Raw genomic sequence first — 27,798 nt, 5'->3', positions numbered from 1 at the left:
TTTTTCTATATATTCTTTAGCTATTAGAAAAGACTTTTTCCAATAGGAAAAATAAATCCTCTGCTACTGAGGAAGTTGTTTTTTCTCTAGGAAAATATCCTTAGCTAATGAGAGAGACTTTTTTATAGGAACTAATTCCTCAGCTACTGAGGAAGATTTTTTCCAATAAGAAAAAAATCCTCAGCTTGCGAGGAAGATTTTTTCCTATAGGAAAAAATTCATTAGCTATTGACGAAGACTTTTTTCGATTGTAAAAAGAATCCTCAGCTACTGAGAAAGCGTTTTTCTTATAGAAAAAAATTTCTCAACTACTAAGGAAGACTTTTTACGACAGAAAAAAATTCCTCTGCTATTGGGAAAGACTTTTTCTTATAAGAAAAATATATGAAAAAATTCCTCAGCTACTGAGAAATATTTTTTCCAATTAGAACAAATTCTTAAGGAAGTCTTTATCCTATAGGAAAAATTACTCAGCTTCTGAGGGAGATTTTTTTCTATAGTTAACCATGTTTTTTTAATCTTTCGTAGTTATTTTTTTTTTCAAAGAATCTACAGAGTACCATATATAAATACAAATCTCCACACTCTGTCAAGGTAATCTCAAGATAATACATACTGACAATCTTATGCAAAAACAAAGAAGAGAAAACTAAATTTACAAAAAAAAAAAAAAAAAACGGAGAAAATAAATAATAATTATATATGTTTACATAATCGCTTTGACAAAAAAGAAAAGAAAAATTAAATAATAGGTTTGTACTCGGAATTGTCATCATCATGACAATGCGTGGTTTGTTGGCGGTCATGTTGGATGCCAAAACTCTGTTGCTGATTATAAGATTTAATATTAATTTGCAAATAACTTTCTATTTTTTTTTTGGGTATTGTTTTGCGTCTCAGTGGAACAGGCAGACAGACAGACAATATGGCAAGAAGACAAGACCATAAATGTTGGTTAAGATAAGATGGTGTGTGTGTGTGTGAGCGCATCTTTGTGTTGGTTAGTTAGTCAATTCATGACGCAATCTGTGGGAATTGTTGTTAATGAATCTTGGTTAATGATCGGCATACAGGTTGAATATAATAGTAAAAAATAAAAAAAAAAAAAAAACAAAAACAATAAGATATATAAAATGCTAACAAGAATATTATACGTATTCATATATTTAAATAGAAATTAAATAAATGTCAAATGAAACACTTTCTAGTTCAGATTTTATTTAATATAAAAAGGCTAGTAGTGTCAGGGTTATAAAACCGGTATGATTAAACGATGTGTATGAATAATTATAGTCTCAGTTTAAAGGCTAAAGGGAATGCCTGGAATACTATATGACCAATGCAGCATTAAATTTTGCTTCGCGCCAACGGACATTTCTTTTAACAAGTTGGACATTTTTAGCATAAATGTTCACAGTACGGTTTGACGTACGAAAATTAGTTTGAAAATAATAATAATAATAAAATAAAATAAGCACTTTCGTGCAATCATTTTCCCAGCATTCTATGTTGATTATCACGACTGGAGGCATCGATGAAGCCGCAAAAATTCCGATGCTTCGGAAAACTTTTACGAATCAGGGATCTATGAAAAAAACCAATGCAAGAATTCGCAATCAAACAAAACAATGTTCTTCCTAGGCATTCGATCAATACATTCTGGTCCAAATTTTTATATGAAGCAACAATTCCGAAATGACTAATGCCAAATGTCGAGCAAACAATACAATACAATATTCGGATTATTTTCTTACCCATTTACACACTTCGAAAGTTAGGACTCGTATAGCAATTTTAATTTTTATTTAATTCTTACCTGAAAAGAGAAGAAGAAAACAATTAAATTTAATAACTATTAAAATGTATTTTTTGCGTTAGAGAAAAATAAAAACTTAGATTTGAGAAAAAATAAAAACATAGGTAAAATTCTGAAAATATGTAAAATCGTTTAGTAGTCAACGTATTTATGTTCAAACGATTTTCAACCTAATGATAACCTAAGATATGCAATTACACACAAACCGGTTGAAAAATGTTGCCGAAATATCGAAAATCTGAAGGTACCCCTTATATGGAGGCGATATCTAATTTTTTGGTATGAAGAATTTTTTTTTAGCCCATTGGGTTAAAAATTTGTACCTAAATCCTCAAAATATCGAAAATCTGATTTTCAACCTAATGATAACCTAAGATATGAAATTACACACAAACCGGTTGAAAAATGTTGCCGAAATATCGAAAATCTGAAGGTACCCCTTATATGGAGGCGATATCTAAAGGTAGATAGATATTGATAATTTTTTGGTATGAAGAATTTTTTTTTAGCCCATTGGGTTAAAAATTTGTACCTAAATCCTCAAAATATCGAAAATCTGATTTTCAACCTAATGATAACCTAAGATATGAAATTACACACAAACCGGTTGAAAAATGTTGCCGAAATATCGAAAATCTGAAGGTACCCCTTATATGGAGGCGATATCTAAAGGTAGATCGATATTGATAATTATTAGTAGGAAGAATTGTTTTTAGCGAGAACCTTAAATATCAACTTTCAGCCCATTGGGTTAAAAATTTGTACCTAAATCCTCAAAATATCGAAAATCGGAAGGGGTCTCATATGGGGAGATTATAAATGAAAGTGGGCCGATATTAATAATTTTTGGTCGGAAGATTTTCTACTTGGTGAAAACTTTAAATATCAATTTATGGCCCATTCGGTTAAAAAAATGATTAAAAAATCCTTAAATTATCAAAAATCGGAGTATAACCTTATATGGACGCTTTAACTTAAAGTTGATCGATATTGTTAATTTTTGATAGGTAGATCTGTCACACAAAGGGAACCGAAAATGCTAAATTACAGCCCTTTCGGTTCAAAAACTTGCTCAAAATACTCAAAATACCGAAAATTGGAGGGTACCTCAGATGGGAGCTATAATTAAAAGTAGGCCGATATACATAATTTTTGTAAGAAGATTTTCCACCCAAATAGAAACCAAAGAAGAAGATTTTTCCACCCAATGAGAACACAAAATATTAAATTACAGTTCATTCTGTTCAAAAACTTCCTCTAAATCCTCAAAATACCAAAAATCGGAGGGTACAAATGGATCGATATAGATAGTTTAAGGTAGGAACATTTTCAACCTAGTGAGAAGTTTAAATATCAAATTACAGCCCATTGAATTGAGAAAATTATTTAAAAATCTTCAAATTATAGCCAATTCGATTGAAAAAATATTAAAAATCCTCAAAATACCGAAAATCCGGAGGTAACGCATATGGGAGCTATAACTAAAAGTAGACCGATATTAATAATTTTCAGTGGGTTTATTTGTAACTCAATGAGATCCCAAAATATCAAATGTCAGCCCATTCTGTTCGAAAACATGTCTTAAATCTTAATATATCGAAAATCTATAGGTATCCTTATATAGGGACTATACCAAAAATTGAACCGATATTGATAATTTTTAGTAGGTATATTTGGTATCCAATGAGAACCCTAGATATGCAATTGTAGTCCATTCGGTTGAAAAACAGGACCTAAATCCTCAAAATACCGAAAATCGGAAGGTACTTCAGATGGGAAATAAAACTAAAAGTTGACCGATATTAATACATTTTGGTAAGAAGATTTTCCATGGAGCTATAATTAAAAGTGTACCGATATTAACAATTTTTAGTAGGAATATTTGCCATGTAATGAGAACTCAAAATATCAAATTTCCGTTAAAAACACCCAGAATCCTCAATATATCGAAAATCTACAGGTACCTTATATGATAATTTTTAGTAGGTATATTTGGTATCCAATGAGATATCCAAGATTGTATTTGCAGTCCATTCGGTTGAAAAACCGGACCTTAATCCTCAAAAATGTCAAAAATCGAGGGGAACATTATATGCAGGCTATACCTTAACTTAAAAGGCAACCGATATTGCTCATTTTTGGTAACAAGATTTGCCATCCAATGAGAACCCATAATAACGAATTGCAGACAAATCGGTTGAAAAACGTGCCTGAAATTATTTTTCCTAGAAAGGTTTGTTACCCAACGGAAATCCAGAGAATCAAATGGCAGTCCATACGGTTGAAACCCCGAAAATCGAACCCCATGTTTCTTTGGACCAAATCCGTTTCAGAAAATTTAGATTCCATCCAAACTTTGCCCCTCTTATGATTTCTTCCAAAATTAGTTCAAAATCATTATTTCAAATTCATAATTTATTGTTGAGAGATTTGGTACCTATTAAGAATTCAAAATACAAAATTACCGCTGATTCGGCGGAAAAATACGATCAAAACCCTCAAAATACTGAAAATTAGGAGGTACCGTTATATGGGGGCTACCAGAAAAAGTGGACCTATATTTATAAATTTGTGGAGACACTTAGTACCCCATAAGAACCCAATGTAGCAAATTTTAGCGAATTCGGTTGAAAAACGCCCTCAAGAACCCCAAAATACCGAAAATTCGGGGGTACCCTTATATGGGAGCTATGCCTAAATGTGGACCGATAAAGTCCATCTTCGAACTTGACCTGCCTGCAGACAAAAGACGACTCTATGCAACATTTTGGCGATCTATCACAATTCGTTTAGACGCTAGAGTGATTACGACAGACGGACATGGCTACATCGTCATAGAATTTTACGCTGATCAAGAAAATACTTTAAAGGGTCGGAAATGATTATACCCTCCATACTATGGTGGAGGGTATAAAAACATCCAAAAAGATGCATTGACCCCCATCAATATATCGCGATAGGGGGGATCCTCTTCAAAAATTGTCTGTTATAAATTTGTATGTATGTATACCTATATCTAATATTCAATATTTAAATTTCATTTAAATATTTCCCTCCAAAAAATAATTAAAATTAATTTGCTTTGAAATTTGGCAATATTACACTCCCAATTAGAATACACATGTTTTCGATCCTGGACTTTGAACAAAAATTTCGAATTCAGCACTCATCAATAATCTGTGGACTAGTTCCTATCCGCTTTGCCATGCCGAATATGTTAAACGTTACAAAGTCCACATCTGTAATTTGATTTTCTCTTCTTTAAATATTTTTTTGAATTAACTTTTTTTTGCAATAAAACCTGTTTTACTGTTTTTTTTTTGGTGAATAACTGGGAACTGTTTCGAAATCAATCGTGGTTGTTGTTGTTGTTGTTGCAGTGAACCAGTTTGCAAAATAAACCATCATCATCAGGTGGATAGCCCGACAGCATCAACAAAATAAAAACTTTGACCAGCAGCAGCAACAACAACAATAACAACATTTTCTTTTCGCTTGGCAAACAACAACCAATTACCCCCCAGCCGAAGCTATCTCTGACATAATATTAATAATCGGGCAGAGCTGCTGATTGCAAAAAAAAAACAACAACAAAAATAACAAAAATTCAGTTAACTGTTAACTGTAGTTGTCTTTTTCTGTTTTCATTTTCCTTTTTTGGTTTTTGTTTTGTTTACAAGTGCCTATATAGGTGAATGAGCGCGAACGATACGATGCGACTCGGCTACTTGTGATGAAAGCTCTTCTTTTTTCAAATAGACCGCCGCCATAACTGAAACTGAAAACAAGCGCGCGCACACACAGAGATTTATATAAATCATAGGAAAATGCAAAAATTAAACATTTTCTATGAAACAAGTTGGATATCGGCGTTTGGCCAAAATACCCACTAAGCTGGATTTTGAGATTAGTAGGCAGGCAAGAGCATCCCAATTTCTTTTGTGAGAAGTATCTCATCCATCTGTGTTTGGTTTGCGTTGCGAAATTTATCATTCACTAAATGTTGATTGAAGTGCCTTCTTTGATGACATTGAAGCAGAATCTAAAAGGGGATTTTTTGAGGGAACGTGAAAAAATAACAAAGGCGATAAAAATAACGATTATCGGTTAAAAAATAAAGCATTATTTAATATTAAAAGCGAAATTCAGGATATAATAGGAGATATAAATGAAAGCTAAATTTAAATTGGAATCGATTACAGCAAACATGACACATCCTTTAAAAAATTTTGCAAGTGAAACAGTCGTTAATTTCAGCCGGGCTGAACTTTTATACGATCCATAAAATAAATCGTGATTTTTATAAGGAAACTATACAATCAATGGTTGGAGAATTGGGTTAAAATACCGATATAACAAACCGGATACAACCGGATAAATAAGGGGAACACTGAAACTTTGCCTAATTTTTTTAATTATTTGTGGGGAGATTTTCTACTCAATGAGAATGCAAAATAAAAAAATCACTGTCAATTTGGTTGACAAAAGTACTAAAATTCCCCAGAACATCGAAATTTGGGAGGTACTTTTAAATGGAAAGTGGAAGAAACTAAAATACGAAATTACAGTCAATTCTTTTTTGGGTCGTCGTGAAGCACTATATCGAATCAAAATACAGAAAATGGTGGTGTAAGCCCAAAGTGTCGAAGAAAATCCAAGTTCGTATATTTATACCCTTCATCTCACTGTGGTACAGGGTATTATGTATTTGTGAATATGTGGCAAAAGGAATCGAGATAGACCATTGGTTCCATTTGAGAATATGCATAAAAACACTGTCCGTCCATATATTTTTGTTAAAAATGTACAAGTCGCATTTATGATCCGATTTGGATGATATTTGCACAGGTGACTTATTTGGCCCAAGGGCGGACCCAATGGTGCACCAAACTCCCAATATTGCTCCGATGAAGACAAAATTTTGCCCAGCGTACTGAATGTCTGTGAAGTTTTGTTGAAATCGGTTCAGATTTAGATATATAGTTTAGTACGATTTTATGTAAATTGTGCACCAAACTCCCAATATTGGTCCGATTGAGACAATGTTTTTCACAGAGTACTGAATTCGGTCCTAATTGATATATTCGAAGTTTTGTCGGAATCGTTTCAGATTTAAATATAACTCCCATATATAGTTTTGTCCGATTTTATGTATTTTATTTTATGATTGATACAAAATTTTGTACAGCGTATTGAAATATGTCCATATTGATGTATACGAAGTTTTTTGGAAATTGGTTCAGTTTTAGATATAGTTTCCAAACTCCCAATATTTGGCCGATTCAAACAAAATTATTGTGATTTCTGTAAAATTTTGTTGAAATAAAGTCCAGTTTAATGTCTGTGTAGTGTTTTTTTTTAAATCTGTTCAGATTTAGATAACTCCCGTATATAGCTTCTTCCGATTTTAGGTTAATGGTGCACTAACCTCCCAATATTTGTCCGATTGAGACAAAATCTTGCGCAGTGTGCGATTTTATGTAAATGGTGCACCGGTAAGCCTGCGTGCATTCGATTTACACGACATTTGGTAGAGGTGAATTTTGAGTGATGTGTATTAAAGTTGGGTTTAGATTCAGATATATCTCATATATATATATATATATTTTCGTCTGCTTTTATTGAAATTGTGCACCGATGAGCGTACGTCTGTTCGATATACACGAGATAAAATTGTGGACAGCGCACTGTGCTGCAGCATATCAAATATGCCGTATATGCCACGGTTGCTATATTAGGTCCGGATTTACATATAGCTCCACATACATTATTTTGTTCCATTTCATACAAATGGTCCACAAAGGAATCCGATTTACATGCCATCTTTCATAGATTTCAGAATGGTATGTGTATGAGTTTTTTAATTGGTTCAAGTATCTATGTAGATCATACATTTAGTTTCGCCCGATTCTATTTCAATGGTCCTCTAAAGAGTATATATCTGCTGGCCCCGTCCGACTTTTGAGTTTTCCTTACTGATTTTTTAATTGGGTATAAAAGTCATTACATCGTATTTTGCGTACAGATCAAGCTTAAATACTTAAAAAGTCCACTTAACACAAGTCGACTGACTGTCTTTGCTGATTGAGTTCTTGATAATGATTCCGATTTAATTCTTGCATTTGAGGCTCGGAAACCTTAAAAAGGTGTGACTATTTGGTATGGTTTGGGACATGTATGATAAATTTTGGGTTTTAAATGGACGATAAACATTATTTTTTGTATGTCCTTCTCGTCGCACAACCATGGCCCGAACATTTTACAATTGTCCATAGAGAAGTATATATGACCATGAAATTATTCTGATCGCTTTGATGATGCTTGGTCCAGTTTTAGGGGGATCAAATATGTATATTATTGTTCAGAATAAAATTCGAAGTTGATTTAAATATATCCGTCTGTCTGTTGGAATCATGAATGTTAATACCATTAGGATGTATTGAAAATGGGATATATCGGCCCAGGTCTTCGAGTAGCCCTCATTTAATGGTACGTCCCAAATATTAGTATTTTAGGGAGGTTTTTCAATTGAACTGAAAATTACAATGTAAATAGTTTCTATGAATGAGAAACCGCCAGAGAACGAACTTTTTTATACATGTAAACAAGGGCACCAATGCCCATGGTTGAACAGGGCTAATTTACCCACTCTCTTTTTGTGGCTCATTCTCACTCTCTCATTTCATACTTTTACTTTCCCAAAAAAAAAAGAACAACAACAAAAAAGTAACAATCATTTCGATTGGTTATGCCAACATGTTTAAGCCGTCTGGGTTTAGCACCTCATTATTCGTCGGATTTGGAGAATAAGTCATCTTTCGTCAAGCTGTCATCGAAATCGACAGTAAGTGGCAGACAGACAAACAAACATAGCAACATGACCATATAATACAACACAGTTACAACAATCACAACCCAAATGGTCAACAATAAACACGCACATACTCACATACAAATACATGCATGAATGTGCGCGTACGCACAACGAACAAAAGTGTGTCAAATAAATATTGACTTCGATGAAATTCCATTAAAAATTTGTTTTTGAATAATGAAAATTACTGTTATAGACAGTGTGTATGTATGCATGTTTTGATGTATGTGCGAGCATAATATGATGACGATTAAATGATGGAGCGACAGGTATTTTGATACGTGTGTATTGACCCTTTTATTGGCCATTGCGCATTTTTTGTTAAGAGTACTTCCCCAAAACATGTAATACCTAACGATACAGGCATGTCGGATTTTGTCGCATAATATTGAATTTTCCGTTTTGTTTTGTTACACTTTCATATTGTTATTGCTACTGTCGTCCAATCAAAATCGATCAATTATGGTGGTATTTATTTTAACAATTTTCAAAAAAATGTCTTTCATCAAAATGATGTGAGCGAGAAAATCGTGTCAAATACCTGTATACATAACTGTTGGTAAATTGTGACATACATACATATAAACAATTAAACCAATACATTGAAACACAATGGACGGACCATCAATTTGTTTTGTTGTTGGTGGTAATTTTTGATGCGGCTGGGAATTGAAGTTTTTCGAAATTGAAAGTGTTGTGGGAATGGAAATGGAAGCTGGTATTAATTACCTGCATTTATGACCAACTACATTTGTATGAAATTTAACCTATTTATAAGATATGACACATCGTCGAATGATCTAAGCTTTGATTTGACACAGTAAATTCTCTCAGATGTCGACCATATAGAATAGAGGTCAACAACACTAGAATATACTGTCAGCGTCAAAATTTGTTGTCCTGTGTGTTAAGGGTACAAACTTTTTTCTACCCTCATCCTTATGGCTAATGATGTTATTTACAGTGTAATACGATGGAAATGTGCCTCATCGTAGGGGTCTAGTGTCTTTGGATCAAATCCCTTTCAGACAAATATCTATCTATCTCTAACTGTAAATCCAAACTCAAAGATCCAAACTTAGCACATCGTAATATTTTCACTAAGCCTAGATTTAGTCCAAAGATTAGATACATCGGTCCAATACATCACAAATATCCATCTGCCTGTCTATACCGGTTGGTGCGCAGGATAACTCTAACTGTAAATCCAATCTCAAAAATCCAAACTTAGCACATCGTAATATTTTCACCAATCCTAGATTTCGTCCAAAGATTAGATCCATCGGTCCAATACATCTAGTAACTCACGACAAATCGTAAGAGATTAGGTTGAACTATAGAACTTTATTTAACAAGCTTCGGAATTTCCGATTTGGGCCAAATATGCACCGTTTTGTTGTATGATTTGTTGCCATTTTAAAGGTAACTTCATAATACCTCTCTCATAGAAGTCCTACTTTCTATTTGCAATCGATTTGCGACTTTCACAATCCTCCCTAGATACCAATTTTTTATTATTAAAGAAATTTTACTATGCAAAAAAAAACTAATATATGATAATCGCATGGTGCCAAGTCCGGACTGTATGACGGATGCATTAAAACTTCCCAACCAAGCTCCCGAAGTTTCTGGCGAGTCACTGCAGATGTGTGTGGCCTAGCGTTGTCCTGGTGGAACACGACACCTCCTCTCCTGTTGTCCAATTCTGGCCGTTTCTGGTCAAACGGTCCAGTTGTTGACAGTAGAGATCAGAATTTAGCGTTTGGCCATATGGAATCAAATCATACTAAATAATCCCCTTTCAATCCCACCAAATGAATAGCAGAACCTTCCTGGCCATCGTTTGAGGTGCTTCACCCCTCTTTGGCCACTATCGTTTTTGCTTAGGGTTATCGTATATGATACATTTCTCATCTCCAGTCACCATCCGTTTAAGAAATGTGTTTATCTCATTCCCTTTGGCCAAGGCTTCACAGATGGAAATTCCAGCCATACTATTTATACCCTTCACCACACTGTGGTACAGGATATTATGTCTTTGTGCATATGTTTGTAACAGACAAAAGGAAACGAGATAGACACATGGTTCCTTTTGAGAATATGCATAGCATCACTTTCTGAGTCGATTTACGCAGGTCCGTCTGTCCATGTATTTTTGTGAACAAATTACAGGTCAAATTTATGATCCGATTTAGATGAAATTTGGCATAGGTCACTTATTTGGCCCAAGGACAAAATCTATTGAAATTGGGAAAAATCGGTTCAGATTTAAATATAGCTTCCATATATATATTTTCGTCCGATTTAATGTAAATGGTGCACCAAAGTCTCTCTATATATATATATATATATCTCGATTTGCACGAAATTTGGCACAGCGTAATGAATTAGGTCTAGTATGATGTGTGTTAAGTTTCCTGAAAATCTGTTCAGATTTAGATATAGCTCCCATATATATTTTCGTCCGATTTAATGTAAATGGTCCACCAAAGTTCTATATATCTTTCGATTTGCACGAAATTTGGCACAGCGCACAGTGTCACGACCGCGGCCAAAAATGGTCAAAACCAAGTACCACGGAGGACAAATTTTTTGATGAGGATTGATAGAAAATACTCCAATTAGAATAAATATGAAATTTTACATCGATATGTCGAGTAGTTTTGTCTCTACAAAGGTTCAAATCTGATAATTATTTATAAACTGATTTTTTACCATATTTTCGAAAAATGGGTGTGTTTTTCTGAGGCTCAAATATTTGAATATTCAAATTAACGGTTACTATAAAAGTGTTTATTTTGGTTGCTGTGGATGTAAAAACTAGGATTCGCTTTAGTTTGTATGTATATAGATATCATATGGTGTATACAGTCGTCCACACTTGTAGTACTTAGTTCATAAAATTTGTAAAACAAATTTTGAAATTAGTGGAGCAGAAAAAAAAAAGTTTAAAAAAGGTAAGCTCTAATTTTTTTTTATTTGAGTGGTGAAAAGTGTGCTATTTAAGGAATAAAAAAAAATAGCTGCGGAGTCCTGCGGTCCTAAGAGTTATTTAACTTTTTTGGTGACCACCTTATGAAAAAATATGGCATATTCACGAAATGGTTAGAAGCGAATGGTCAAATATGTTATGTATACAATTAAATAAGTTATTGAGGGTCAAATAGGAAGGAGAAAATGGATTCAGAACATAGTAATAATACAATATTTTACATAAAATATGCAATTAAGTGGTAAAAACGTTATTCCAAGCGGAGATATGGGAGAATTGGTTTTAAAATATAGCTTTTAAATAAATTTTCAGTCAGTTTGAAGATTATACTTAATTATCAGATCATTTTAGACATAATCTTATAATCTTAATTTAGAGGTCGCACATGAATTACCTTTGTGGAAGGTTCATACAGAAAAATATTAGTTCATGGGATACGCAAAGTGCAGTACAATACCTTTTGAGCGACTTTCACAAGATGCTAACAAGTCATGCCAACAAATAATTAGTTTTTTTTGTTAAAGCCGAGTTAAATAAGGATTTTATTTAGTATTTTATATTACAATCCGACCTTGTTATATCCTTAAACAGCCATAAAGTAAAGGCCCGAGATTATAATGTGGATGATACTAAATCGTACATTTGGGAAGACAATATTATATATATATATATATATATATATCTGATGTGTGTTTTCAAAATGTTGTGAATGATAAAAAATAATTTATTAGTTTATTTTAGTTTATTTTTTATATTATAATAAAAATAACAAAAATAAAACTACTATACTTAATTTAGCTGCATATAACGATTTTATAGTACAGAAAGTTAAATTTTTAGGGACTTTTGGTATGGTAGGTACCTGAAATATGGGCCAACAACTAAATTACAACACGTATTACTGTCTTCGCCCAAATTTGATGTAATTTGGACCAAGACATGAAAATTTTCGTGGAATTTGGATGAATATAAACAATTTTTAGGTCCAAATATCGGATTTATCAAGACCCTTTGTTTGGGAGGCATATCAAATCTTGGTCCGGTCTACCCAGTTTTTGGGTCCGTTGCTTTATAGGCATAAGTAAATGTAAATTGCCAATCTTCATTGAATTTGGTTGAATATTAAAGATTTTATAGCCCAAAGTAGTAAAATTTTCAAGACCCTTTGTATGGGAGGTATATCAAATCTTGGTCCGCTCTACCCAGTTTTTGGTCAGTTGCTTTATAGGTCCAATTAAATGTAAATTGCAAATTTTCATTGAATTTGTTTGAATATTAAAGATTTTATAGGCGAAAAAGGGTGACATTCTCAAGACCCATTATATGGGAGTTATACCAAATCTTGGTCCGACCTATCCAATTTTTTGTCAGTTGCTCTTTAGGCCAATAATAAGCACATGTACCAAATTTCATTAACTTACGATAACTCTTTCTATTTTTGGCCGATGTTTATATGAACTCGCGACATAGTGCAGCGTAATGAATTAGGTCTAGAATGATGAGTGTTAAGTTCCCAGAAATCGGTTCAGATTTAGATATAGCTTCTATATCTGACCAAATGAAAAATTTAGTATAGGTTGCAGAATGACATGTTTATTGATCCAATTTCAGTTTACTGGTCCTTTAAAAATGATCTTTTAAACGCATTTTGAAGCGCTCCGATTTTTTTTTTTGCACATTATCTTTTTACCAATTTTCAGATGGCTCTTGTCACTTGTCATTGCTCGAGAATTCCACTATCTCACGGTATGTCAGAATCAATATTCTGAATAAAAAATGTTTATACCCTACAAAACTATGTTGTCAGGGTATTATAGCTTTGTGCAGCTCCTAGAGTTTGTAACGTCGCGAAATATTGGTTCTAGACCCACCTCTAGGCATACCGATCATAATATCTCGACTAGCTGAGTCGATCTAGACATGTGTGTCTGCGCGTCCATCTGTCCATTATAATTTGTAAATACGATACAGGCCACAGTTACGGACCGATCTTCACGAAAGTTTTAATGTAGGATGGGTTCTGGCCAATGAAGACCCCTATTGTTTTTGGTAAAGATCGGTTAATATTTAGGGGATGAAATGGACCAAATACACAATTTTTGTCGGTTTTTGTGGTTGCTCTAGAGGCCGAAATTGTAGCCCAAACTTCGCGAATTTTTACATGGTCCAAAGAATAACCATGCCTGTTTTTATAAAGATCGGTCAATATTTAGCGGGTCAAATAGACCCTGATTTCTGTGTGAAAAATTACAAAATTTGTATTCTATGGCGTATATATTTACTTCTGAAGGACATAGACCCGAGAAGTTGATAGTATATCCAAGAGGAGTGGTTGGCCTTTAATGGGAACCCCCCTCCCATTCTCGATTTTAATTTTTCAAAGATTTTCAATGGACTGGTAAATCAATACCAATGCTTGTTAAGGTTTGTAACTTCGCACATATATAATTAAAGAGAAGAACAATAATTTACAAACAATTTTTGTTATTGTTTTGTTGTTGTTTTATGTAATTAAAGAAAAGTCCTTATTTTTGATGGCGGGCATGATAACTCCTCACTGGGTCCCCATAAATTGATACCAATTATATTGTCGTATGTACTCGGATGTGGGAGTTGCACTTAAATATTTAGAGGTGCTTACGTATTTAGATATTATCTAGTGGAGGGCGCAAATATAGCGATGATCGCTTTGAAATGTTCCATGAGGATCCACTTACGGTCAAGGATGATGGTGATGATCAGATAATAATTTTGAGATGAAGTGGACCGAAAACTTGATTTTTTGTTAGAGTTGATCTATAGGCCACAATTTAAAGCCGAACATCACAACACAACCCATGATGAAGGGAATCTGGACAAGTAATTAGAAGAGCTGTACTGAATATTAGTAACATTTGCTGACCTCTAGTCGGTCAAGAGTGTGCAAATATCGCGAAATATTGTCCTAGCTTAAAATGTAGTACCACAGAAAGTTAGATGTTCGTAGAAGTTGTAAGGGTATCATATGGTCGGCCTTGTCCGACTATACTGCTCCGCTCACTGGTTTATAGATAAATTATATAAAATGAATAATTAATTAAATTTAGTTTATTTTACATTATTTAAGCAGGTGTCAGTCATTTGGGGTTTTGGTTTGAACTTTTACTTTATATTTCAATTAAATTAAAAAAAAAAAACGAAAGCCACGAGCCACGATAATTCTTGCTTATGGCAAGCATTAATTGAAATAGTAATTCTAAGTGTGCTAGTTCAAAATGGAATTAGTTTTTCACATTTGAATTCGGTCGTATTTAATTGATGAGTTCAAGGTTTTGGTGGGTCCAATGAGTTTTTTTTTTCAATGGATGATGCTATGGCCTGTAAAACTTTCCAATGGACACTCAAAACCAGAAGTATTGCTATCAATATTATAAAATCCGTGCGAACACAAAATATTTTCAAAACAAGATCGGTCACTAAAAATTCGTTCGCACCTTTGGCGAACAATTGCAAAACAGTTGTTTTGCCAAGAAGCGTGGTGTGGTGTAGGCTTGGCTTTTGGCAAATTTTGTATTATGTGTGTCGTTGGTTGTTGTCGTCGTCATCACCCTTGTTATTGTTGTATTCGAATGACGGTCAACAAGCATTACAATGACAAAAAAATTGAAAAAAAAAATAAAAATGCGAAGAAAATAATAACATGCCAAAGAAGAAGAGCCAAATCAGACTTTGTTGTGTTGATTTTAATTTTTTTTTTTTTGCCATTCATTTTGAGTTTTAACATTGTTATTGTTGTTTTTGGTGTCGATCGCTGTTTGCTATACCAACAATTACCTTGAACTCGCAGTACCGCGAAAAAAACGGTTTGCAACAAATATTAATTTTTTTATTTTTGTTGTTTTTGGTTTTCAAATTTTGCAATTTTATGTGATCGCAAAATGCACATCTTTTGAAGAGTGTGTGAGTGTGTGTGTTTGTACGCATTTGTTTGGAGTGTGCCATTGTCTGAGCTCAGACCTACTGCTGACTGACTGATTGATATTGATATCTTATGGCCAAATATATTGTATTTTAATATGATATTTAAGTTTTTTTTTTTTAATTTTTTTAGTTTTGATTTGTTCCTATTATGTCATTCACAGTTTTCATTGAGCTTCGTCGAATATAATTTGTTAGATAATTTGACCATAATCATTTGTGGGTCAGATACGACTTTAAAATAAAAACGGTAATATTTTTTGGTTAATATGTGGGCCGCAAGTACGTATATAGTTATATATATAAATAAACTAATTTTTTAGGATAAACATACTCAATAGGTTATGCGCTCTTTAGTTTACAATGACTTGAAAAATCAATGGTTAAATTTTTCTCGTTCAAAGAGGAAGATCGCCCAAAAACGGTTGACATGCCAACAGAACATTGATGCTGTACATGAACTGAAATGCAGAACCTTTCGATTGTTATTATCTAGGAAACGCGACTTATATTGAAAATGTTTTAGCAAGAAGTTGTAAACCCACCAAGATCCCGGAATAAAAAATTACAGTCACTATGCAATGATATAATATTACATTTAAGGGACCCCCCCATTCTCGATTTTAATTTTTCAAGATTTTCAATGGGCTGGTAATTCAACACCAAAGCTTGTTAATGTTTGTAACTTTGCAAATATATATTTGAAGATTTAAAAGAGAAGAAAAATAATTTACAAAAAATTGTTGTTATTGTTTTGTTGTTGTTTTTTATAATTAAATAAAAGTCCTTATTTTTGATGGCGGGCATGATAACTCCCCACTGGAACATCGGAATCCGAAAATTCCAACGGTGTTAGAAAGAGCACATGTCTGTCTCTCGTATGAACTAGGATTATTGACTTCGCTCTAAAATTAACAAAATGGCGGACCTTTAAAAAAATATTTTTGGAAAATCGTCGATTTTTTAACAAAAACCAAGTTAAAAAATAAGGAAGATCTTCACCGATTGGTTTTATCCTAGTTCATACGATAGCTATACACTCACAGAGAAATGTGTAAAAATTTGGAATCGATTGGGTCATTAGTTTTTAAGTTATCGTGCCCGCCATTCACAAAAGAGAAAAACGCGTTTAAAGTTTGAGAAGCCCTTTAGCCGTCACTTGATGCTGACACAATAAATCGGCTATATCTTCAAGAGTTCTTGAGATTTTCACTTGAAATTTTGTAGGGACATTCTTAAATTAGTGTAGATTCGAATTAAATCAAAAAAAAATTTTTGATCCCGAGAAGGAGGGGGGGGGTCCCCTTAACACCATGTAAATACGTATATAAGGGCTGGACATTTATATATGGCTATATTCAAACATCGACCGATATTAATATTATTTGGTAGGAAAATTTACCACCCAATGGGAACATAGAACACCAAATTAGAGCCAACTTTTTTGAAAATTTGAAAAACTTGTATAAACTCTCCAAAATACTAAAATTTGGGAGGTATCGTTATATGGGGACTACCCTTGATAATTTTTGGCCGAGAGGTTTTCTACACAAGGACAACCGAAAATACCAAATCACAGGTAATTCAGTTGAAAAGCTTGTTCGAACTCCAAAAAATTCCGAAATTTGGAAGGTATTATTATATGGGGACTATCCTAAAAAGTAGACCAATATTGATCAATATTATAGGGATGATTTATGAACCATTGGGTAGCCGAAATACGAAATTACATCCCATTTGTAAAAAAAAAAACGTTCCCAATTTCCCTAAAATATGAAAATTGAAAAGGTACCGTTGCATATGGGCTACCATAAAATGTGGACCAATAATGATAGTTATTGGACATGCAGATTTTCTACCCAATTAGAATGTAAAATATCAAATTAGAGTCATTTTGTCATTTTCTACCCAATTCGAATGTAAAATATCAAATTAGAGTCATTTTGGGTGAATAACGTACCCAAGATCCCCTAAATACGGAATATTTGGAGGTACCGTTTCATGGAACCCACTCCAAAACTTAAGACAATATTCGTAATTTTTGACAGGGAGATATATGCTACCCAATGATAACCCAAAATACTAAATTAAAAACAATTCGGTTGAAAAACTTATTCATGATCTTTAAAATATCGACATTTGGGATTTAAAGTGGACCAATATTGATAATTCTTGGCAGGGAGATTTTCAAATTAAATGTGAACCCAAAATTACAGGCAATTTGGTTGAAGAAACGTCCCCAACGCCCTAAAATACCGATTTTCGGGAGGTACCGTTCTATGGGAGCTACCCTAAAAATTGGACCAATTTTGACAATTTTTGAATATTATGATTTTTTATCTAATGAGAACCCAAAAGTCCAAATTACAATCAATTCGATTGGAAAACTTACCCAAGATCTTCAAAACACCGAAATCGGAAAATGGGAACTGCCCTAAAATGTGGACCCAATACTGATAACTCTTAGCCCGGAAATGTTCAACTCAATTTGGCTGAAATTCCGGAGGTACCCAAAATTCGCGTGGTATCGACATAGAAGTACTACCAATATATGTTCAAAATTTCAAAGTTCTATTTTAAAATATTGTAAGCTCTATTGTGATTTCAACCGACGGATAGAGGGACATGATTGGTGGGTCTACCCTATAAAGAGGGCCTATATTGACTATTTTTGTAACAAGGTTTTCTGCTCCAGTGAGCGGAGCAGTATAGTCTGACGGGGCCGACCATACGATACCCTACACAACTACCACGGAACTGAAATTTTCTGCGCATGTTTATTCCGAGCCTGGCAATATTTCGTGATATTTGCACCCTCTATCCCGACTAGAAGTAAACAGCACCTCTTCCTCACACTGACATATTTTCCGAATATTACGAGTATTCAGTACAGCTATTGTCCAGATTGCCTTCACCGTGGGTTGTGTTGTGATGTTCGGCTTTCATTTGTGGTCTATAGATCGACTTGAAAATAACACAAAAAATTAAGTTTTCGGTCCACTTCATTCCAAAATTATTATCTGATCATTACCGAAAATTATAGGCGTTGTCCTTGACCATAGCTGGAACCTCATGGAACATTTCAAAGCGATCAGCGCTATAGTTCCGCTCTCCAGAGTGATAATGGATACCTGTAAATATTTAGGTGTAACTCTCACATCCGAGCACATACAACAATATAATTGGTCTTAATTTAAAGGTCAACCACTCCTCTTGGATATAATATCAACTTCTCGGGTATATGTCCTTCAGGGGTAAATATATACGCCATAGAATACAAATTTTGTCATTTTTCACACAAAAGTCAGGGTCCATTTGACCCGCTAAATATTGACCGATCTTTATCCAAACAGGCATGCTTATTTTTTGGCCCGATCCGCTTCTCCATGCAAAATTTCACTATGTTGGGGCCATTATTGCGGCCTCTAGAGCGACCAGAAAAACAAAAATTTAGTATTAGGTCCATTTCATCCCCCAAATATTAACCGATCTTAAACAATAGGACCAAAAACAATAGGACTCTTCATTGGTCCATAACTGTGGCCTGTATCGTGTTTACAAATTATAATGGACAGACGGAGCGACACACATGTCTAGATCGACTCTGCTAGTCGAGATATGACGATCGGTATACTTAAAGGTGGGTCGAGGTCCAATATTTCGCGGCGTTACAAACTTTTGGGGCTGCACAAAGCTATAATACCCTGACAACATAGTTGTGTAGGGTATAATTATGAAAAAAAGCTCGAAAATTTTGAATATTATGGTGTATCGTTGTATGGGGGCCTATATCAAAACTTGGACCGATATATCCCAGTGTTTTATACCAAACAATAGGAATGTACGTACAAAATGTCAAAGCTCTATCTTAAAACATTGCAGGCTCTATTGTGTTTTCAACATGGGGTTATCGGGTGAATATTTCCAGGTGTGTCTAGGTTAATATAATCTCTACCTTATGGGCGAGGATATAATAAATTCTCTTATACCGAAAAGAATATTAACCTCCAAAGAAAAAAAGTAATAACTTTTTTCATCTGGTTACTAACTTTTCCATACTATAATGTGAATAATATTTCTTCCATAAACTACCTTTTACATACAATAATCTGAATAATATTTCTCCCATATACTACAAATTGTCATTTCATATTGCAAACCTGATTCTGATACTTTCTATGAGATCACTTCAAACCGCATATTTATTTTCTATTGTTAAATAAAATTTTATTAGAAGGGGAATTTTCCAGTTCCTTTGGTGTTTTTTTAATATGTATACATAAAATAAAATATATATACATATATATAAAATATATATATATACATATATATAAAATATATATATACATATGTATATATTTACATAGATTGAGAATTCGAAAGAAAACGCCAACACTTTTTTCTTTGTACAAATTTTTGTTTTAAAAATTAGTTTTGTATTGGTCGTACATTTACAAATCTTCATTTATTCACCGTACGAGTGTTTACATAGAATTGTCAATAACGGTGTGTCTCTAATTGACGACATCATCAAAAATCAAAAATTAAAAAAAAACGACAACAACAACAGTAAAAGTAACTAACTAATTTATTCTAATGACAAAAAACAACCACAACAACAACCATAGTAAACAAATAAAGGTAAACAAATAAAGTAACATTTAACAAAAACAACAGCAGCAACAATAACAAAAATGTTTGTAAACAAATAAACGCTCTGTTCAAATAATAATCGAATCGAATAAATGATATGGTCGGTCAATCAGTCAGTTCGTCTGTCGGCTAAAATTATTTTACATGACAGTCAGAGAGATTTGTTATGCACAGCCAGCCAGCCCAGCGCGTGATAACTGATTTTTTTCTAATAATTTTGAAAATCAAAAACAAATGTCAAATAATTGACGTTTTATGTGTCATCAGAACTCATTACTCGATGAAATTGATACATTTAAGTTAATTGAGCTGAAAATAATGAATGATGATGTACTGAGATTTTCAACATGAAATTATTAAAGGTAAAAACAAAGAATATAGGAGCTAAAAAAATAATATACATATTATATGTATATATATACATATGTATATATATATATATATAACTATCGTATGAAATGGGATAAAACCAATCCCTAAAGATCAATCTGATTTTTTAACTTATTAAATATATATATATATATATATATATTCAAATGTTCGCCATTTTGATAAGTCAATAAAGCAAATAACAAAAATTTTGAAAATTATTTTTTGGTTCTTTTAACAGACCTTAACAGGCATTAGTATTCATTTACAAGCTCATTGGAAATCTTTAAAATGTTAAATGCAGAAGGAGGTTTTATTGCTCTATTATGGCTAATAATGGTTTTCTATGGAAAATGCATTTGGTTGCTCTATGAAGAAGATCACCAGTTCTTCAAAGAAGATCCCCCGCTCTTATATGAAAAAAACCTTTAGCTGTCTATGGAGAAGAACTCTAACTCTTCGAAGAATAAGCACTAGAGGCTTCTATGAATAGCATCTGCAGTTCATCGATGAAATGTAGATCCAAGTTCTTCGAAGATGAAACCTCTTCTATGAAGAAGACCTCCAGCTCTTCTAAGAAGAAGACCTCCAGCTCTTCTAAGAAGAAGACCTCCAGCTCTTCTATGAAGAAGACCTCCAGCTCTTCTATGAAGAAGACCTCCAGCTCTTCTATGAAGAAGACCTCCAGCTCTTCGCAGAAGAAGACCTCCAGCTCTTCGAAGAATAAGACCTCCAGCTCTTCGCAGAAGAAGACCTCCAGCTCTTCGCAGAAGAAGACCTCCAGCTCTTCGAAGAAGAAGACTTTCAGCTCTTCGAAGAAGAAGAAGACCTCCAGCTCTTCGAAGAAGAAGAAGAAGACCTCCAGCTCTTCGAAGAAGAAGAAGACCTCCAGCTCTTCGAAGAAGAAGAAGACCTCCAGCTCTTCGAAGAAGAAGAAGACCTCCAGCTCTTCGAAGAAGATGAAGACCTCCAGCTCTTCGAAGAAGAAGAAGACCTCCAGCTCTTCTATGAAGAAGACCTCCAGCTCTTCTATGAAGAAGACCTCCAGCTCTTCTATGAAGAAGACCTCCAGCTCTTATATGAAGTAGACCTCCAGCTCTTCTATGAAGAAGACGACCTCCAGCTCTTCTATGAAGAAGACTTCCAGCTCTTCTATGAAGAAGACCTCCAGCTCTTCTATGAAGAAGACCTCCAGCTCTTATATGAAGTAGACCTCCAGCTCTTCTATGAAGAAGACGACCTCCAGCTCTTCTATGAATAAGACCTCCAGCTCTTCTATGAAGAAGACTTCCAGCCCTTCTATGAAGAAGACCTCCAGCTCTTCTATGAAGAAGACCTCCAGCTCTTCTATGAAGAAGACCTCCAGCTCTTCTATGAAGTAGACCTCCAGCTCTTCTATTAAGAAGAAGACCTCCAGCTCTTCTATTAAGAAGAAGACCTCCAGCTCTTCTATGAAGAAGAAGACCTCCAGCTCTTCTATGAAGAAGAAGACCTCCAATTCTTCTATGAAGAAGAAGACCTCCAGCTCTTCTATGAAGAAGAAGACCTCCAGCTCTTCTGTGAAGATCTCTAGCTGTTCAAAGACCTCCAGATTTTCTATGAAGAAGATCTGCAGCTCTTCTATGAAGAAGATCTGCAACTCTTCTATGAAGAAGATCTGCAGCTCTTCTATGAAGATGACCTGCAGCTGTTCTATGGAGAAGAATTCTAGCTCTTCGGAGATAAATATCTCTAGGTCTTCGAAGATGAAACCTCTAGCTCTTCCATGAATAAGATTTTAAAAAAGGTATGGATGTACATTTAAGTATAACCTCCATATTTTCAAAGTTCAATATTAAGAAAATTTTGAAGATGTTTTCCAGACTATTTTGCTCTAGTTTCAAATTGTGGATTCTCATGGGATATTACAATATATTTTTACAAAAAAAAAGAAGAAAAAAAATAATAAATAATAATATTGATCCCGCTAAGATACATTCCGATTTTCGACATTTTCAATGTTTTTATACGTTTTCTAGCCAATTTGGCCTGTAATATAAAATTCTCAGTTTTCATGGGGTAATAGAATTTCTCCCTACGAAAAATAATTAACTTCGATCTAGCTAAAGGTACATTACGATTTTACGTATTCAAAAACATCATTTCCGAAACTATATTTAAAAAAATCTAATCACTCTAAACGTATAGAGACAGACCGTTAAAAGTTTGCATAAAATAGTATGCAGGCAGGTGAAGTTTGAAATTAGTATATCGGCCCACTTTTGGATGTAGCTTCAATATTGGGTAACAAATTTCCATACCAAAAATAGGCCCAGTTTTTAGGTTAGCCAGTATTTTGCAGATATTTTAGTCTGAGCTTCTCAGAGGCTAAAATATAAATCCTAAGAGCATCACCTTCATATATACGAAGTTCTGTAAAGTATCATATGGGATTGGGATTTATATCTGTGGTTAATTGTTGTGGTTGAACATTTCCGATTTAGTGAACGCAGTAGCACAATATTAATATTGGGCCCAATGTATTCGGCAGAGCTCTTGCATGGTATTCAAATCGTATTCTATATCACATACACATATGAATATTTGTGTACATATATACATACATAATACACATAGTAAATATATTATGTAATTCTTTTGTTAATAAATCCAACCGAATGGCAAATATCATTAAATTGTTCAATCTACTGTGACAGAAGAAGGATACGAAGGATATTTGCCTTAACCACATATTAAAAGCTATATATGTACATACATATGTTGCATTTAGGTGCAATTTAGGTACATTTATACATACGTATATTATACATAATATGTATGTATGTATCTATGTATTTCAATGGAAAACCCAAGAAACTAAACTTGGTAAAGGAAAGTGAATTTTTGTTCGTAGTTTGATAAAAAAGAAAAATCAATTCTGTGGCGGAAGGTTGGCTAGTTCATCCGCATGCACAAGGAATACAAGTGTACACACACGCACACACACACGTTGCAATTTGGTGTCACAGTGATGACAAAGATATATATCCATAGAATATCAAAAAAAAAAAACTGATGCTGGTCGGTCTGAGAAAGAAAAACAAAAAAAAATCTAATTGAACTTTGTTGCTGTTGTTTCTGTGACAGCACAACGACATAAGCTCTGGAATCCTTATACCAAGTGTGTGTTGCTGTTGATTTCCTAGCAAAAAGAAGCAATGTGGAAATATGAAGAAGGTAATGTGGCTGATGATGATTTCCAAACCAACAAAAAGACCACCTCCCCAGACAGCATCCACCATACAACCAACCAACCAACCCAGCTACCCACCTACCTACCACTATTAACAGTTCAAGGTCCAGGTTCGCCAGCCAGAAAAGTGTCCAAGTTTTTCTTTTGTTTTTGTTGTTGTTGTTATTTTTTGAAGCATTAGTCAGAAGTGCACGTGTCATCCATCTCTGGGTGGGTGTGTTATTTGCTTTTTTTCTCAATAAATTATGCAATTTCTTGAAAAATGGAAAAATTTCCATTTCTTTGGAATTCTATTAAGAAAGTTATGAAGATTTTTCAGATGGAAAATAGTAGGGGGAATTTTGTCTAATATGGAAAAAAATACAACAAATTATTATATGGATAATATTTTCCGTATAGGAAAGAAATATTATCCGAATATTTTTCGTATAGGAAAAAAATATTTATATTTATCCTAAATGGGAAAAATATCCGGATAAAATATTTCCTATATGGAAAAAAACTATCCGGATAACATTTCATCTAATACTTAAAAAATATTACACAAATAATATTTCATATCCGGATAATATATTTCACCCTTACGGAAAGATTATTATCCGAATAATATTTTTTCCTATACGGAAAAATATTATCCGGATAAAATTTTACCTATGCTGACAATAATATTCGGATAATAGGTTTTTTTTCATATATGAGAGATTTTTCCCGTATAAATAATTATCCGGATAATATGTTTTCAAATGGTAAAAATATCCGGATAAAGAATTTCTATCCGCATAATATATTTTTTACTTGCACGGAAAAAATATTATCCGGATTATTGTTTTTTATACGAAAGATTATTATCCGAATAATATTTTTACCGATACGGAAAAATTATTATCTGGATAATATTTTTTCCAATTATCCGAATATTTTTTCCTATAAGCGCAAAAAAAATTATTATCAGGATAACATTTGTCCTATATATAAGAAAAAATTATTATCCGGATGATACTTTTTTCCAATTATCTGAATAATAACTGGTCCTATACGAAAAACAATATCCGGTTAACATTTGTTCTATATGAGAAAAATTATCCTATACGAACTATTATTCGGATATTTTTTTCCAATTATCCGAATAATAATTGGGTTTTCTATAGGTTATTATACCCTACACAAAAATGTGGTCAGGGTATAACATTTGTCATAAATATTGTAACGCGGATAACATTTATTCCAATACATAAAAAATATTACACGGATAACAATATTTCCTATACGAAAAAAATATTATCCGGGTTATTGTTTCTTTCATTTATGAGAGATTGTTGTCCGGAATGAAGATATTGTTTTTGGTAAAAAATATTTATGAAATGGACCAAAAACTGAAACTTTGTCTGATTTTCTGGTCGCTCCAGAGGCCGCACTTATGGCCCAAACTTACATGGAGAAGGGGATAGAGCCAAAGAATAAGCATGCCTTTTTGATAAAGATCGGTCAATATTTATCGGGTCAAATGGACCCTGACTTTTGTGTGAAAAATTACGAAATTTGTATTCTATAGCGTATATACTTAATCCTGAAGGACATAGAAGTTATTTATATGCAAGAGGACAAATTTTATACCAATCATATTGTCGATAATCATTTTTACTGAAATATTTACAGGTGCTTATTTTTTACTATTTAGTAAAATTTTACACTAGAGGGCGGATAAATTTTTTTGAGTATCCATATATTCAATGACAACGTTTTTTCCTGAAGTGGAAAATTTAATTTTTTGTGTTTTTTTTTTCGAGTCGATCTATAAGCCATAATTGAAAGGTGAACATCACAACACAATTATTAATCGGTTAATAATTCCTATTATCTATACGGAAAACATATTATCCGGATTATATTTTTCCTATACGGAAAATATATTATCCGGATAATATTTTCCCTATGTGGAAAACATATTATCCGGATAATAATTTTCCTATACGGAAAACATATGAGCAAAATTTTACCATTGCGGAAATATTATTATACGGATAATAGTTTTTTTCCCATTCGGAAAAATTATTTTTCGGATACCATTTGTCCTATATGGGAATAATATGTTCCCATAAGGAAAATATTATCCGGATAACATTTTTTTCATATTATCCGTATAATGAAATTTTTCCTATATTTTTTCGTATACGGAATTTTTTTAACATTTTTTTTTTCATATTATCCGTATAATGAAATTTTTCCTATATTTTTTCGTATAACAATTTTCCTAAAATATGCTGTGGTAAAATTCCCTATTGTGACCCTAATTGTCTGCTTAATAATTCGCACACACACACGCATGCACATACATACACACATCATTTGCGTTTAACAAACAATTAATATTAAATAATTCTTGTCTGTCTGAATTAGAATACAAAAAAAAAACGAAACGAAATAGAATTTTGAACCTCATATGAATGGAGGGATTTTTACATAAGTTCAGGAAGGTCTTGATGTGCAGGGAACTATTGCAAAATTTATTTAATTATGTGGACTTTGAAGAATCTATTGCAAGGTGTTTTATTTATTTCAAATAATTTAAATATTTTGTTGTTTTTTTTTTTGCTATGGAGGTCATTTCATTGGAATGGAATTCAAATTCAAGCTTATAGCTTTGGTATTTATTTGATTGACATAATATTGGAAACGGAAATTTATGCGATTTAATTTTCTAATCTGAAAACGTAAACCATTGAATAAAATATCTGAAAATTACATTTTTGTTCAGATTTTTTTATTCCTATTTTTTTTTAACTTACCTGGGACGATTCTGCATAAAATGTTGCCCACCAAATATGACCAGCATATAGATGCCACAATAGTAGAAGACCCATGTCCAGTTCTCCACCATCCATTTGCGCGTGCGCTGATGAATGAAATCATTTTCGAAATCGAAAATATACGAATAATTGGGTGTCACACTTATGTCCATGTTAATCATGTTTGTGCAGTGATTCGTTTCGGTTTTTTGTGTTTTGCTTTGAAAACTTAAAACTAATTAACTGAATTCAAATTGAAATAGTCTTTTTCAGCGATGTGTGTTTAGCAAGGTTTCTTCTTCTTCTTCAAGCCTTATTTTTGTAATCTTTTGTGCGATTTACACAAACAATTTCAAGGCTAAGATAAAACAAATTTTGGGCGAGGAGGGGAAGAACACTGGAATGAAGAAAAAATTTAAATATTAATAAAAAAATAAGTATGTATAAATATTTTTAAATACATATATTTTTCTGTTAATTAATAAGTTTGTTGAATGAAAAAGTGCAAATCCTGATTCAATTAAGGTTTCATATTGGGTTGAAAATTTATTTATTTATTTATTTTAATTCAGGTTCTGATAGCCATCGACATTATACAACAGTCTTATTATACCCTACACAACTGTGTTGTCAGGGTGTTATAGCTTTGTGCAGCCCCAAAAGTTTGTAACGCCGCGAAATATCGGTCATAGATCCACCTTTAAGTATACCGATCGTCATATCTCGACTAGCTGAGTCGATCTAGACATGTGTGTTCGTCCGTCTGTCCATTATAATTTGTAAACATGATAAAGGCCACAGTTATTGACCAATCTCCATGAAATCCATGTAGGATGGGTTCTGGCCAATGAAGACCCCTATTGTTTTTGGTAAAGATCGGATTATATTTAGGGGATGAAATGGACCAAATACTTAATTTGTGTCTGTTTTTCTGATCGCTGCAGAGGCTGCAGTTATGGTCCGAACGTCGTGGATTTTACAAAGAGATGGGGATCGGGCCAAAGAATAAGCATGCCTGTTTTGATAAAGATAGGTCAATATTTAGCGGGTCAAATGGACCCAGACTTTTAAGTGATGTATGTACTCTGATGTGGGAATTATACGCAATTAGGTAAAGGT

General features: G+C 33.3%; 1 protein-coding gene across 1 annotated transcript in view; it reads right to left on the bottom strand.

The window, feature by feature from the left end:
* The window catches only part of LOC133324984 (elongation of very long chain fatty acids protein 6), a 55,738-nt gene extending 28,811 nt beyond the window's left edge, over positions 1 to 26,927 (bottom strand). Inside the window, exon 1 of the mRNA XM_061533809.1 lies at positions 26,680 to 26,927. Coding sequence (XP_061389793.1) covers positions 26,680 to 26,861 — 182 coding nt within the window. The 5' untranslated portion in view covers positions 26,862 to 26,927. The remainder of the gene's footprint in view (positions 1 to 26,679) is intronic.
* Positions 26,928 to 27,798: the final 871 nt, after the last annotated feature.

This window comes from Musca vetustissima, unplaced genomic scaffold (assembly GCF_032173495.1).
Source record: "Musca vetustissima isolate MV318-11 ecotype Yass unplaced genomic scaffold, APGP_CSIRO_Mvet_v1 utg3682, whole genome shotgun sequence".
In the NCBI taxonomy this organism is placed as follows: Eukaryota; Metazoa; Arthropoda; class Insecta; order Diptera; family Muscidae; genus Musca; species Musca vetustissima.
This window is presented reverse-complemented; position numbering and strand designations above follow the sequence as displayed.